The 16,175-nt window shown below is 46.0% G+C and overlaps 1 protein-coding gene across 4 annotated transcripts in view; it reads left to right on the forward strand.

Annotated features, from left to right (window-relative positions):
* The window catches only part of KIDINS220 (kinase D interacting substrate 220), a 337,500-nt gene extending 323,366 nt beyond the window's left edge, over window positions 1-14,134 (forward strand). For 3 of the 4 annotated variants that reach the window (XM_082248990.1, XM_082248992.1, XM_082248993.1), the window contains one exon: window positions 11,953-14,134. In XM_082248990.1, the coding sequence (XP_082105116.1) occupies window positions 11,953-13,182 (1,230 nt within the window). In that variant the 3' untranslated portion in view covers window positions 13,183-14,134. The remainder of the gene's footprint in view (window positions 1-11,952) is intronic. The other variant, XM_082248991.1, reaches the window with a different exon arrangement.
* The last annotated feature ends 2,041 nt before the right edge of the window (window positions 14,135-16,175 follow it).

Consider the following 16,175-nt stretch of genomic DNA (forward strand, 5'->3'; position numbering starts at 1 on the left):
CCCCGGTGGAGAGGGGTACTGTCAGGAGTTGGCGCCCGCCTGGTTCCGGTATGGTGAGTAGTATGTTCCCCCTTTCCCTCTGACGGGTCTTGTGGTGAACGCGGGCCCTCGCTGTATGGTAAGGATGAGTTTTTCCCTCTATCCTATAAACATGGCACAGATCCCCCTATTTTGAGTGTGATTTTTGCGTGCAAAAAGCCAGGAGGCTTGGTTTGGGAGCTGACAATCTAATTGTAAAAATGTTTAAAAGATTGTAATCAGCGGCAGTACTGGAATCTTGCTATGATATAATAAGTATCCTACCAGTCAGAAGCCAGGGATATGTAGATTGTCTCCCTAATCAGGTCTCCAGCAATAGCAGGCCTTCCGATGGCCCTACGGTCCGCCAGGGTTCGGTACCGCTGACCAGGCTAAATCCCCATGTAGAGAAGGTGTTGTGATCACGCCGCTATTGCGTGCAGCCGCCGCCATTGTTTTGCTAGATCGCACGAGGCCGCCATTTTGGCGTAGCCTCGTGTCTCCAGCATGGGAGCGGCCATGTTTGATGTGTCCCAAACACCTTGTGGAGCTTGGGGAGGCGCCGGAAGGCGTGCAGAGGGGCGGAGCCGCCTCCTTTCTTCCCGGGCAGCCAGCTAAGAGACTTCCTGTCGGTTTCAGACAAGGCTGAGACAAGTGCAGTGGAAAACTCTGAGCATCAAGTGGTGAGCCTGGGGGTTGATCTCTCTCTCTCTCTTGCTCGATAGGGGTCCCTAAGCAGCTAACACTGAGGGGCTTTGTGGCGCTGGGGGTCTAAAAAAAAAAAAAAAAAAAAAGTTTTATTTTTGGATTGAAATTTCCGGATAGTAACTGGAATTTTCATGGACCCTGCCACACAAGCACCCCCACCTGTTTCCCTCGAGGGGACCACGGGACCCGCCGGTGCACAGAGTATAGACGCATTTACATCAGTTTTGGAGTCTTTGGTGGCTCGGGTGGAGACGGCCTGCCAGGGACGTGGGTCAAGAAAGCGACCCCCGCCTACCCCTATATCATCTGACACCTCTGACTCAGATTCAGAGATGGTCACTGCAGTTGCAGGTCCCTCTGCAAGGGCTGTTATCTCAGGTAAAGTTCCCTCAGACAGTGAGGAGGACGTTCATTCTTCCGCCATAATTCGGGAAGAAGCATTGGTGGACGCACTAGTTGTGGCGGTGCGGGAAACCTTAAGACTTGAGGTTTTACCGGCAGAGGCAACTGAAACAGAGATTCCCTTTGGTACTAACAAGCCCATCAAAACGGTGAAGGTTTTTCCTGTACCCAAGTGTTTTGATAATAAGATTAAGGTAGAATGGGAACATTCTAAGCGTACCTCTACTATTTCCAAGCGTATTGATAGACGTTATCCGTTTGAGGAATCCTTCATTGAGAAATGGACGGTACCACCGGTGGTGGACCCACCTATTTCCAGGCTGAATAAAGCCACGGTTATCCCAGTGGAGGACACTTCGTCCTTTAAGGATCCGGTGGATCGAAAGGTGGAAGCGGAGTCCCGCACTATCTTCTCCCTGATAGGGTCAGCATTTAGACCAGTAATTGTTATTGGTCTAGTTTCCCAGACACTAACGGAATGGGCGAGACTGGTACGCCAAGACCTGAGGGGGAAAGATATCCCCCAGGGAACATCTGAATTAATGGAACAGATTATACAAGGACTACAGTTCGTCTGTGACGCAGCCTTGGATACTACTCCCCTATTAGGGCAAGCATCTATGTCAGCGGTAATCCTCAGACGTGTGCTGTGGTTAAAATGCTGGTCAGCAGACCTAGGTTCCAAAAAGACCTTGACGAATCTCCCCTTTCAGGGGAATCGCCTATTTGGTGCCACTCTAGATGAGATCATCAAGAATGCCACTGGGGGCAAGAGCACTTTCTTGCCACAAACGGCAAGAGCTAAAGGACCTCGTAACAAGCGAGGACCTTTCTTTACCGCCCATAAAGGGTTCGCACGCCCGGCTGGAACAAGCAGGAAAGGCAAGGCTCCTCCAGGCGGGTTCAAAAGGGGCTGGTCGGACAAACAAAAGACCGACCCAGCCAAACCCGAAGCAAAGAATTACACAGCCTGAAGGTGCGCCCCCACCCGGGTTGAGGGTGGGGGGACGTCTTCACCGGTATTCAGGGCATTAGATCGAGCATCGATCACTGTTACCGGTGCGATTCTTCCCTTCCAACATTTAAGTACTACAGGGAGTGGCAGTTACCGTTCCCTGAACAGATCTTTTTCTTTACCTTTTCCAAAGATTAGTCTCAGTTCCCCACAAGAAACGGATCCGTTTGAACAGACAGCCCGAGAAGCCTCTAGCCAGGTGACTTCGGTCCCGGAGGTTCAACCAGAAGAAATCACCGTTCCGAATAGGAATCAGGTGTCTGATAAATGTGTGGGAACAGAGAAGGAGCAGACTGATGATCGGGACCAGATAGCTCTAGGGCCGTCTGGGTCAGATCCAGTCAACGCCAGTGGTCCTAGAAATTCTAGGCTGGCCTCGTCTAGCCGGTCTGGCCGACTTGGACAGACTGGTCGCGGACGTTCCTTGGGAACTTCGTCTCAGGGAGTGTCTGCGGTCTCAAGGGCCAATCTTCCATCATGCTTTACAGTCGCTGGTTTTAATGGCCTGGCCATTGAGACCCAGGTACTGAAGGACAGAGGGTTGTCAGCTTCAGTTATTCCTACCCTTATTAAAGCAAGGAAAGCGACTTCCAGCAAGGTTTATTATCGCACATGGAAGACTTATATCGCGTGGTGCGAATCTTTAGGGATTCCTCCACGTACCTATTCGGGGACCCGAATACTGGCCTTTCTGCAGAAAGGGGTTGAGCAGAAACTAGCCTTGAGTACCATCAAAGGTCAAGTTTCAGCATTAGCAATCTTCTTTCAGAAACCTTTAGCTACCAAGTCCTTGGTGCGAAATTTCATCCAGGGGGTGCGGCACCTGGCTCCACCAGTCCACGCGCCCTGGGATCTTAATTTGGTTTTGACGGTTCTACAGAAACCTCCCTTTGAAAACATCAGGGAGATTCCCTTGCTTACTTTATCCCAGAAGGTGGCCTTCTTGGTGGCTATCACTTCTGCACGCAGGGGGTCAGAACTGGCTGCATTATCATGCCAGTTCCCATACTTAGTGATTCATAGGGATAAGGTAGTGCTTCATCCTAAGCCATCCTTTCTTCCTAAGGTGGTTTCAGATTTTTATCTGAATGAAGATATTGTACTACCTTCCTTGTGTCCTCAGCCCAATCATCATCGGGAACATGCTTTGCATTCCTTAGATGTGGTTCGGGCAATCAGGGTATACCTGAAGGCGACGGAATCGTTCCGTAAGACGGATTCACTTTTTGTGATCCCGGATGGCCCCAGAAAGGGGTTGCCTGCAGCTGCCGCGACTATCGCCAAATGGATCATCAGACAGACGGTGGTACAGGCTTATTCTATTAAGGGTCGGAGTCCTCCGTTCCCTGTTAGGGCGCACTCCACTCGAGCGCTCAGTACTTCTTGGGCCTTCCGCCATCAGGCGTCAGTGGTCCAGGTATGTAAGGCGGCCACCTGGTCGTCGGTACATACCTTTACAAAATTTTATAAGATTGATGTGATGGCATCGGTGGATGCCTCATTTGGCCGCAAAGTTTTGCAGGCCGCAATTTGAGGAGACCGGCGGTCTACCTCGAGGGTTTTTTCTGTTGAAAAAATTTTTTTTTTTCTGTTGAGTCTCATCATTGAGGATGAGCATTGTAAACTTCTAGTTGGCACCGGTTGGGCCTTCTAGATTTGGATTTAATTTTCCATTTTCCCACCCCTCATTTGTGGTACTGCTTTGGGACGTCCCGAAGGTGCTGAATCACCGAGGACTACGTCTGTCAATGAGCGATAGAGAAAAACGGATTTTTGTAAGATCTTACCGTAAAATCCTTTTCTCTTAGCTCATTGACAGACGTAGTACCCGCCCCTCTGTTTTGAAGTTGGGTTGGGTTAAATTCTCTAAACACTGCTTTGTGACATAACTGATGTGCTGTAGCAGGGAGAGAGAGGATATACCCTCGGGGACTGCCCCTAGGGTGTGGCCAGAGAATTTTTTATTTCCTGTCTAGTCCTACTCCTGTGGAGGCAGCATAACCCGAAGGTGCTGAATCACCGAGGACTACGTCTGTCAATGAGCTAAGAGAAAAGGATTTTACGGTAAGATCTTACAAAAATCCGTTTTTTCTAAGATACTGGATTTTGGGTTTTCACTAGCTGTAAGCCATAATCGTCAAAATTAAAAGAAAGAAATTCTTGAAATATATCACTGTGTGTAACGCATTTATATAAAATATGAGTTTCACTTTTTGAATTGAATTACTGAAATTACTTTTTGATGATATTCTAATTTTATGAGATGCGCCTGTATAATGTTAGAAGGTTCTGTAGTGCCATAAAATATCTTGCTTTAGGTAAGGTTAATGTTTAGATTTTAGTTATCTTCTTGTTACTCTTTGAGATAACACCACCATTATTATCCTTTTCACATCTACCTGTTAGGTTAAGGAATCCTGTACTATAGAAATATAGGAGATGCTTTGAATTATTTTTCAAATACACGTTTTGAAGTGATCATCTTCACTTTACACCTTTAGTGTGTCTATGGTCCGGAACAAAGTATGGCTGTCAAGAATCCCAATCTCACTTGCTTCATGTTCTGGATCAAAGACTCACTAATAGTGAAGTAAGAATTGCAGCCCAGCAGCTTACTACTCAAGTAACTGCTGCAAGTAGTAGCTCCCATATATCATTACAGGCTCTCTATATTTAAAAGAAAAAGCTTCTGAAGGATATAAAGGGCAATTACCTAACATGCTTGCACATATCTGCTGCAACTTTCCATGCCCCAAGTGCTGCCTGCATGTTTGGGGATTCTGATTAGGCAAGGGTTCTGTACCGCCTGGTAGTGTAGAAGTATGCCCTCCCCCCTCATCTCCTACAGAGTATTGTTGGCTGGTGAGCAAATTGAAAATAGTGGTAGGGCAGCTCGAGAAACAGAAGTCGTTTGAAAAATAAATGTACATATATTCACATAACTGGTAATGCAGATTTCCCTTCGTTCATCGATGGACACAGCACTCCATAGATCATACTGGGGTATATTGCCTCCTCCAGGAGTAGGACTAGGCAGAAGAAAAAACATGGGCTGACTTCAGCTTGGTATATAGCCCTCCTCTCTGCTTTAGGTAATCAGTTTTAATCTGTCTAGTCAGGAGTGAGGACCTTGGCTCCTGGGTGGGATCTCTGGCCCTAGCAATTTTTTTTTTTCTCCTTCCTTAAATCTTTTTTTTTTTTTTTTCTCGGGAGATCTACAATCAACTGACGGGCTGCAAAATCTAGATCCAGTGGTCCCCCAGCTCATCAAGCAAGCGCGTGCAGACTGCAGCTATGCGCTAGGTCGGCCGCGTCATAGCCTCACGGACAGAGTCGTCCCGCGAGGTAAACATCTCGACCGTGCTTGGGTCTGAGTTGTGTACATTTATTGGTGTGAGTTGATTCGCGCTCATCCTCAATCCTTTTCTGTGGCTCAGATCTTAACCTTTCTTCAACGGGGCGTTGATCAGAAATTGGCTTTGAGTACCATCAAGGGCCATGTGTCTGCCCTGGCAATCTTTCAGCGACCCCTAGCCATCCACTCTTTAGTTTGTACCTTCATTCAGGGGCTTTGACATGTGACTCCACCTGTATAGTCTCTTTTGCCGCTATGGGATATAAATTTAGTACTTTCTGTTCTCCTGGAGCCACCATTTGAGAATACTTGGGAGATTCCCTTGCCTACATTATCCCAGAAGGTGACATGCTTGGTGGCTTTTACCTCGGCCTGCAGGGTATAAGAATTTGCGGCATTATCCTGTCACAGTCCCGGTTTAGTGGTTCATAAGGATAAAGTGGTTCTTTGTCCCTGTCCATCATTCCTGTCCAAAGTTGTCTCTGACTTCCATTTGAATGAGGACATTGTGTTGCTTTCCTTGTGTCCCAATATGGCTCATCCCAAGGAATTTGCTTTGCATACCTTGGATGTGGTTCGTGCGATTCGGGTGTATTTGACAGCTACTGAGTCCTTTCAGAGGTCAGACTCACTTTTTGTGGTTACGGACAGATCAAGAAAAGGGCTGGCCACTTCTTCAGCTACCATCTCCAGATGGATCAGGCAGATGGTGACTCAGACCTATTCCATTAAAGGTCAGGTTCCAACTTTCCCTGTAATGGCACATTCTACTCAGGCGCTGAGTGCTTCTTGGGCCTTCCGTCATCAAGCATCAATATCGCAAGTTTGCAAGGCGGCCACTTGGTCATCCGTGCATACCTTTACAAAATTCTATAAGATAGATACTCTGGCATCTGCGGATGCATCTTTTGGCTGCAAAGTTTTGCAGGCTGCTGTTTAAGAGGGGCTGTTCCCTCTTGAGGGGTGCTTTTCTTTACTTTTATTTTTCAGACGGGACGCCTTTGACCCGGTTAAGGTTCCTGTGTCCTGGTTAAGGGCTATTATGTTTAGCCTCTGGTTATTTTCCCCACCCCTCATTTTACTTTTGGCACTGCATTTGGACGTCCCAATAGTTATGATTTGTGTCTGGTAAAAAAAGAGAAAATGGGATTTTTGTACTTACCGTAAAATCCATTTCTCGGAGTTCGACGGACACAGCACCCACCCCTCTATGGAGTTCTGATACTTCTAATACTGCTTGCTGCTAAACTGATTACCTAGAGTAGAGAGGGGGGGTTATATACCAAGCTGAGGACAGCCCATGGGCCTAGGCAGTTGTTTTTTGCTCTGCCCAGTCTTACTCCTGGAGGAGGCAATATAACCCAGTAATTATGATTTATGGAGCGCTGTGTCCGTCAAACGCAGAAAAATGGATTTTACTGTAAGTACAAAAATCCCATTTTTCTTTCATTCATTGACGGGCAGAGCTTTTGATCTTCATAACCTTTGGGTTATACTGCCCCCTAAGGAATAGGACACTAAGCAGAAAAAAAGTCTGACTACGCCCATGGGCAGTTCCAGGGGTCCCCATCTCTCTGCTATAGGCACTCAGTTTTTTTCTGCCTAGTCAGGAGTAAGGACCTAGTTCCTTGCTGGGATCTTTGTTCCTGGCAATTTTTTCTTTTTAGATAGAAATTTTTTTTTCCTCCTGGATTTTTCTGTGAGATCTACATTCAACTGCCGGACTGGGCAACGGGCTGGATAATCTAGATCCTGACACCACTCTGGCCAGCGGGCATGTGCAGACCTCAGCTCTGGGCTAGGTCGGCCGAGACCTAGCCCCAGCGGACGGGGGCTGGCCTGCGAGTTAAAAGCCTTGCAAGGTCGCGAGCGGGATTTGCAGGGTTCTTTGCCATCCTCTGATAGTGAGGATGATTCCTCCACATCTGCAACTGCGCATGACAAAAAGCTGGTGGAAGCACTAATTATATCTGTGCGTGAGACCTTGAAGATGGAGGCTGCAACTGCGACGGAGGCGTAGGTTCCTTTTGGCACTCACACGCCACCCAGAATGGCAAAGGTGTTTCCTTTCCCTGCCTATTTTGACAGAATTGTGGCTAAAGAGTGGGGATGACCAAAGCGTCCCCCGTGGGGTCCCTAACCGCTTTACTAGGCATTACCCATATGAGGAGTCCCTTCTCAAGTAGTGGACTGTTCCACTGGTGGTGGACCCTCCTTTTTCCGGTTGAAGAGTCCCCGGCCTTGCAGGTTCCAGCTGACAGGAAGGTGGAGGCTGTGGCCCGCAATATGTACACTCTGGCTGGTTCGGCACTGAGGCCGGTATTCACCATTGCCCTGGTGTCGCAAACACTGTCCAAGTGGGCTAAGCTTTTACACCGTGACCTGGAGGGAGAAAAGCTCCCCCCTGTCTTTGCTGAGCTGGCGGACCAGCTGGTCCAGGGGCTGCAGTTTATCTGTAATGCCTCTTTGGATGCAGCTCCTCTAGTGGCTCGGCTCTCTGTTTTGGCAGTGGTCCTTTGGCATGCCTTTTGGCTCAAATGCTGGTTTGCGGACCAGACTTGTAAAAAGGCCTTGATTGATCTTCACTTTTAAGGAGATCACCTGTTTGAAGGTACCCTGGATGACATCATAAAAGGTTTAACAGGGGGGAAGAGTACCTTTCTTCTGCAGGCTACTAAGGGTAAGGAACCTCGTCGTAGACGTGAGTCTTCCTTTTTGGCCCTTTTTCGTCACTCAGGGTTGACTGACAAGGGCTTGAAGTCTTTCAGGGCCCCCTCTAGAGGATCCAAACGAACCTGGTCTGGCAAGATGAGAGCGGGCTTCTCCAGACCCACGGTCAAGGCTCCTTCAGCATGAAGGTGCTCCCTCACCAGTATCGGGGATGGGGGGATGTCTTTGCTGGTTTCCGGAGCCGTTGACTTACCTGGTGCAAGACAAGTGGGTCCACAAAGTCATTCGGTATGGCTACAAGATGGAGTTTAGCTCTTGTCTCCCGGCAAGGTTCTTTCCTTCCAACTTGCGCCTGTCCCCGGACCGCTTACATGGTCTGTTTGGGGTGGTACAAGATCTGTTAAATCAAGGGGTGATTTTCCCGGTTCTGACTTCGGAACGTTTTGAGGGTTTTTACTCAAACCTGTTTACAGTTCCCAGGAAGGAAGGCTAAGTGCGTCCAATCCTGGACCTCAAGGTGCTAAACTGCTTTGTGCAGGTGCAGAAGTTCAGAATGAAGTCCATTTGCATGGTGGAATTATCCCTGTGTCAGGGGTATTTCCTCGCCTCTATCGACATCAAGGATGCCTACCTTCACATTCCAATATGTGCCAGTCACCAGCGCTTTCTCTGCTCTGCCGAGCATTATCAGTTTGTGGCGTTACCCTTTGGTCTCGCCTCTGCTCCTCAGGTCTTCCCAAAAGTGTTAGTCCCGGTGCTAGTTTTGCTACGCCAATGGGGGATCGTGGTACTGGGCTACTTGGACAATCTCCTTCTGCAAGCGGAGTCTCCTTCTGCTCTGGTGGGAAGCCTGGAGATCACAATACGAACTTTGCGGGAATTCGGCTGGATTCTGAATTTTCAGAAGTCTGCCCTGATTCCGTCCACAAAGCCGGACTATTTGGGCCTGACTCTGGACTCGGCCTTAGCCAGAGTGCTCCTTCCTCTGGACAAACTCCAGAAATTGCAGGCAGCAATTCGTCTCCCGCTGTCCCAACAGATGGTCATCCCTCAGGACCTGCATGTGGGTCCTGGGCCTGATGGTTTCTACCTTCGAGGCGGTTTCCGTTTGCACAGTTCCATATGAGGCCCCTGCAAAGGGAGATTCTGACCAATTGGGACAAGACTCCGCAGTCTCTGGACAATCAGATTCTGCTGAAGCGGAGAATGAAGGAGTCCCCGATATGGTGGCTCCATTCTCCGGCTGGGCAAATCCTTCCTCTTCTTCTATTGGACAGTGGTCACCATGGATGCAAGACTGTCGGGCTGGGGAGGCGTCCTCCACAAGCATTCTTCTCAGGGGATCTGGACGCTGGAAGAGACCAGACTACCAATCAATGTCTTTGAACTCTGAGCGATCAGACTGTCTGGACCATTGGACGGATCACATTCAGGGTTGTCCAGTGCGCATTCAATTGGACAATGCCACGACCTTGGCTTATGACAATCACCAAGGGGGCACAAGAAGTGTTCTGGCCGCTCTGGAGGTAGCCAGCATTCTAAGGTGGGCAGAACGGTTCTTTACAGCCCTCTCCGCCATACACATTCACGGGGTGGAAAACTGGCAGCGGATTACCTCAGTTGGCAGGCGCTGGACCTAGGGGAGTGATCATTCATCCGGAGGTGTTTCATCAGTTGTGTCTCCGGTGGGTCACCCCCAAGGTGGATCTCTTGGCTTCTCGGCTGAACAGAAAGGTGCAGAGGTTTATGGCTCGGTTAAGGAAACCTCTGGTGGATGCCACAGACACGCTGTTGGGCCCGTAGGGTCAGTATCGTCTGATTTATGCCTTTCTTCCTCAAGCTTTTGCCAAGACTTCTACGCAGAATCAAGGCAGAAGGGATCCACGTCATCTTAGTGGCCCCGGACTGGCCTTGCTAGGCTTGGTACGCCTATCTGGTGCAGCTGGTCACCGACATTCCTTGGAAGCTTCCTCTCAAGGAGGATCTGCTGTCCCAAGGGCCGATCTTCCATCCTGCTTTACAGTCGCTGGCTTAACGGCTTGGCTGTTGAACGCCAGGTGCTGAAGGATAGAGGTTTATCTGATTTAGTGATTCCTACACTGTTAAAAGCTAGGAAATATACTTCTAGGAGGATCTACCATTGTATGTTGAAGACGTACATTGCATGGTGTGAGTTCCTCCTCACGCCTTCTCGGAGGCTCAGATATTGACCTTCCTTCAACGGGAGGTTGAACAAAAATTGGCCTTGAGTACCATTAAGGGCCAGGTGACGTCTTTTTCCAACTACTTTTGGCCACACACTCCCTGGGGCATACCTTTCTTCAGGGTGTCCGACATTTGGTTCCTCCAGTGCGGGCTCTGTTGTCGTCTTAGGACCTCAATTTGGTGCTTTCAGTCCTCCAGAAGCCTCCCTTTGAGAATCTTCAGAAGGTTCCCCTGCTTACTCTGTCCCAGAAGGTGGCCTTTTTAGTGGCTATCACCTTTTCGTGCAGGGTGTCATGACTGGCGGCGTTATCCTGTCATTCACCTTACCTGGTGGTTCTTCGCCCCTGTCCGTCGTTCCTTCCAAAGGTTGTCTCTGCTTTTCATTTGAATGAAGACGTTGTGTTGCATTCCCTGTGTCCCAGACCTGAACATCTGAAGGAAATTGCCTTGCATGCCATGAATGTGGTCTGGGGAATTAGGGTGTACCTGGCAGCTACGGAGTCTTTCAGAAAGTCAGACTCGCTTAGCTGAGCTGTGGGAAGTGGGCCGGGAGATAACAGATCCACAATCTGGTGGAATAGGGTGGCTGCTCTCTACTCTTCCATGATGGGTCTTTGTGCTCACGGATGGGCTTCATAAAGGGCTGTCCGCTTCCTCTGCAACCATTTCCAGATGGATCAGACAGAAAATGATTCAGGCCTATTCCATCAAGGGTCAGGTTTCTCCTTTCCCTGTTAAGGCGCACTCTACTGGGGCGCTTAGTGCCTACTGGGCATTCCGTCATTAGGCATCAATGACACATGTTTGCAAGGCGGCCACTTGGTCGGCGGTGCACACTTTCACAAATTTTTATAAAGTGGATGTGTTGGCACCTGCGGATGCTTCTTTTGGCCGCAAGGTTTTACAGGCTGCTGTTGAGAAAATCTGCTCCTCTTTGAGGGTGTATTGTTTTTTTCAGGTGGGCTCCAGTTGTTTTGGTTGAGCTCCTGTTGCCTGGTTGGCTACGGTTTAGCCTTGAGAATTTTTTTGGCTGTTCCCACCCCTCATGTTTAAATCTACTTTGGGACGTCCCAACGGTTATGAAGATCTGAAGCTGTGTCCGTCAATGAACGAAAGAGAAAATGGGATGTTTTACTTACCGTAAAATCCATGTCTGTAATGTTCATTGACAGACACAGTACTCATTCCTCTGTGGAGTTGTACTTCTTCTTACACTGCTTGTAACTAAACTGAGTGCCTATAGCAGAGAGAGGGAGTATATCCCCTGGGAGTGTCCTACTCCTGTAGGGGGCAGTATAACGGTTATGAAGATCTGTAGATGTGTCCGTCAATGAACATCAGAGAAATTGATTTTATGGTAAGTCAAAAATCAAATTTTTTTGCGTGCCTTTAGCGAAATTATGCCTTTTTCTTGGATATGCAAAGATTAGTCAGTAGACTGAAGGGATTTTAGAAGATAGCCAAGTACATGGAAAATCGATTGACTTAAAAGTAATCCATATGTTGATTTAATTGTAGAAAAAAAAATATTCTTGCAGTAAATGGTGCAGTGTGTTGATGATGCGTATTTTTGTTTCAGGGAAGGGGACATAGAACTCCAAGCTTAACTAGTCTCAATTCACAGGAATCAAGCAATGAAATTTCGCGGCTGACTGATAAAGTTCAGGCAGAATACAGAGATGCCTATCGGGAATATATTGCACAGATGGCACAAATAGAAGGTGCTGTGAGTTCCACTAGTGGCCGATCCTCTCCTATGAGCTCCAGTGCATACTACATTGGGCAGAGCACGTCTGTGAGCTCCATACACTCTACTTCAGAACAAGACAAAGGGAAAGAAGAGCAAAAGCTGGAAGATGGAAGAAAGCCATTTTTGCTGAAGAGAAATGATGTTGTTGATTACACATCTTCCACAGTTTCTACAACTGATGCTTCCCCATTGGACCCAATCACAGAAGAGGATGAAAAGTCTGATCAGTCTGGTTCCAAGCTTCTTCCCAGTAAGAAGACAGTAGAGAGGACAAGCATATTCCAGGGAGCTGATATGAAGCTTAAGGGAAATGGGATGCGCTACCAGAAGCTTCCAAGTGATGAAGAGGAGTCTGGACCAGAGGAGTCTGATAACACTCCTCTTCTAAAGGATGGCCAGAACAAAAAGCCAGACACTACCACAGACAAGAAAGTGTCTGATAATGCACCAGATCCAGTGAGGACATTCATCAAAGCAAAAGAATACCTGTCTGATGCTATATTAGACAAGAAAGACTCCTCCGACTCTGGCGTGCGGTCCAGTGAAAGTTCACCAAATCATTCACTCAACAACGAAGGCAGTGATGACTCCCAGCTTGAAAAAGCTAACCTTATTGAACTTGAGGATGACCGCATGCGTGCAAAGAGGGGAATACCAAACAGTCTAAGTGGTCTTCAAGACTCTGCAATAGCGCGCATGTCTATTTGCTCAGAAGACAAGAAGAGCCCATCTGAAAGCAGCCTCATAGCCAGCAGCCCAGAAGAGAATTGGCCAACTTGCCCAAAAGGCTACAATCTCAACCGTACTCCCAGCACAGTGACCCTAAACAATAACACCGCAAACCAAAACTTTGAAGAAACAGAAGCAGCAAAAGAAGAGTCGCCAATCATAGTGGTGCCTGGGTCCAGCCCAGTTCACAATGAGAACCTGAAGAGATTGACCCACAAGAGAGGACAGCGATCAGGATACAGTCGCCTGGCAAAAGATTCCTCAGAACTGCACACAGTCTCATCATCTGACTCTGCTGGCTTTGCTGAGGAACGAGAGAGTATCCTTTAAACTCAATCTCCATCGCTTCAGACCCTGTCAACATCCATTTTTTTTTTTTTTTAATTCATTTTCTTTTCTACGTTACCATTTTTTTGCCAACCATATCCAACCTTAAACCTTAAGCACTTATGATCCTTAACACATCTTTCTTAAAATGTTCTGGAAAATATGTAAAAGCAAACCACTCCAGCAACTAACCTAGTAAAGAGCACTGGATCCTATCAGCAGCCATAATACCCTGCAGATCTTTCTACTGCTCTTTAATGTGACAAGAAGAGAATATCTTGTTCCGGAAAGTTTTATGACCATTTGATTTTGTGCTCTTCATTAACCATTTCATTATTCCATTACATTCACATTTATAAGCATTAATGAACAGTCATTACCTGAAGTATTGGACAGTGACATTAGACCTGTTCATTTGAAATTATTCTTTATAAGGTTTTTCCACGTAGCACAATGTTTTATTCCTGCTAAATTTTTATCTTAAACTGTTAGCAGTTTCCTTAGTAGACAAATTTCAACTATAAAGCTTGAACTTTTCCATACTAGGTTTTTGCCTCTTAGCTGAAAGGTCAAACCGGAAATTGTTACGATGCTAATAAAAAGCTTAAAGAAAGATTTGGATTAACCTAACTAAATCTGATCAATATCATTTGTATAACAAATCGACATAGGAGGTATATAAAAGACCTGTTCTGTCATCCCTGATGTAGTCCAAAGGATTATCTGAGCTCTGGAATTTGGGGTTCTTTCTTATACACAAGGTAATGTCAAGGTGGCTTAAAGTTAAACTCCAGAAAAAATGTACTTTCTTTTATTGTGAATGGTCCAGAGATGCTATGTGCAATCTTTGCCAAACAAGTCTGGAGGGTGGTTGAGGATGCGAAAAATGTTTTTATTAACCACTTGCCGACTGAGCACTGTAGTTTTACTGCTACAGTGTGGGCCGGCTGCACATAATTGCTGTATGTGTGTGAGATTTTACATTTCTGCGTAGGGGGAGCACCTAGTATTTGACCGCCAGCACCTGGTGTTCGAGGGCTTCTGTGAATGTAAACAACACAGAGCTGTGTTCATTGATAGAGGTTCTCGTATTTTTTTTTTTTTTTTTTTTTTTAAGCAGGGAATGAAAACAACTAGATACCCAGTAAAAACAGTACACATAAATAGTACAGTGACCGTGCATAATATTAGCACTGATCACTGTAATATTGCCACTGGTGATGTTATCGGCAATTAGTTCCCCCAGCATCAGTGTCAGATTGCCTGACACACTTTCGCATTCCCATTATAAACCGCTGATCATCGCCATTACTAGTATAAAAAAAAATGCAAAATCCAGCAAATATCCCTTATTTTGTAGACGCTAGAACTTTCACAACAATCAATGTACACCTATTGGGATTTTTTTCTTTTACCAAAGATATGTAGCAGAATACATTTTGACCAAAATATATTAGGAGATTTGATTTTTTTTTTTTTTTTTTTTTATGGGATATGTTTAATAGCAGAAAGTAAAAAAATATATATTTTTTAAAAAATTTGGCTTATATAATAAAAAAACAGGTGATCAAATACCACCAAAAGAAAGCTCTGTTTGTGTGAAAAGAAATTATACAGTGTTGCATGACCACGCAGTTGTCAGTTAAAGTAGCGCAGTGCCGCATAGCAAAAAATGGTCTGGTCATGAAGGGGGGTAAAACATTCTAAAGCTGAAGTGGTTATGCCGCAAAATGAGTTGTATGTTTAGCTTAGACTGAGTGCCCCAGCTTGTGTTCAGAGAAGGATAGAGTTGATTGTGCTTCCCTTTCTCTCTTCTCAGCCAATTACAAAAAGCTTTGTGTACTTTTCACAGAATGCAAGACTTTATCTGAATAGGAGAGAGAAGAGGAGGGTGGGAAAACCATGGGATATCCTCTCACCCATTCACAGGAAGCCTTGTTTTCATTAAATAGAATACAGGGCTTTTTTTGAATGCCTGAGGAGAGAGGAAGGGGAATGTAATTCAGCACTATCCTTTACTGTATGCAAGCTGGAACTTTAAATCTCAGCTTCAGAAGTTCATGGCTTGCAGTAACATTTTTAGCATCCCCAGCAACTTTCCAGGCGTGGTAGGTAAAAGATTGCACACAACTTCTCCAGACCATTCACAAATAAAAAAGTACTTATTACTTGAGTTACACATTAACAAGAAGCCAGGAAAATCCTTAGCTGGGTGGAGAAACCATTTAAAGAGCTATAGCAGTGTTTCTTAACTCTGGTCCCTTGGTGGCTGCCAGCAGGGCATGTATTTCAGTTCTCCTCACAGCATCAACTGTTCTTCCTAGTTGTTCTTGCATAAGCAAGCTGCCTTTACGCCTGAGATTCTTGGTAACGTACACTGTTCAATGCCAGTAAGGGCTAGAGATAAGAACCGCTGTGCTAAAATCTGGTTCAGTGACGATGGAAAGTTTGTTGGGTTTACAATGAGTGGTGCCTTGCAAGTCTTAACAAATCTATATCACAGGCAATTCAAAACATATTAAAGAGGATGAATCTCCATTACTCAAACGTGTATAAATTCTAAATAATTCAACAAGTGGTTTGAGATTTAAATCTGTACAAACCACCTCAGTTTCTAAGACTGACTATAATAATACAATGGGCAGCATTGTCAGAATAGCAGCTAATGTTATGACATCTGCTTATGGTAACTGAATTGCTGAAACAGCATACAATATCAAATATCTACATAAAAATCCAGCGGGCCCCTAATGGCCTCCCAAACATATTTTCCGTAGCATAAATTCTTCACACCAGTGGCTAAAAATAAATTTACAAATATAAAATTAATGTTCCAAAAATCCCTAGTCATATCAGAAGCTTCAGTTGAATTATTTTTGTTGTGGGCTGTTTATATATTAAAGTGGATGTGTCTCGTATGTATGCAGTAGGCAGCCATTTTGTGGACTTCGCTAATTTTTAGTTCATTGGAAACGAATGGCTTTGGCTCATGTCTT

Source organism: Pelophylax lessonae (assembly GCF_965119305.1).
Source record: "Pelophylax lessonae genome assembly, chromosome: 3".
NCBI classification, from domain to species: Eukaryota; Metazoa; Chordata; class Amphibia; order Anura; family Ranidae; genus Pelophylax; species Pelophylax lessonae.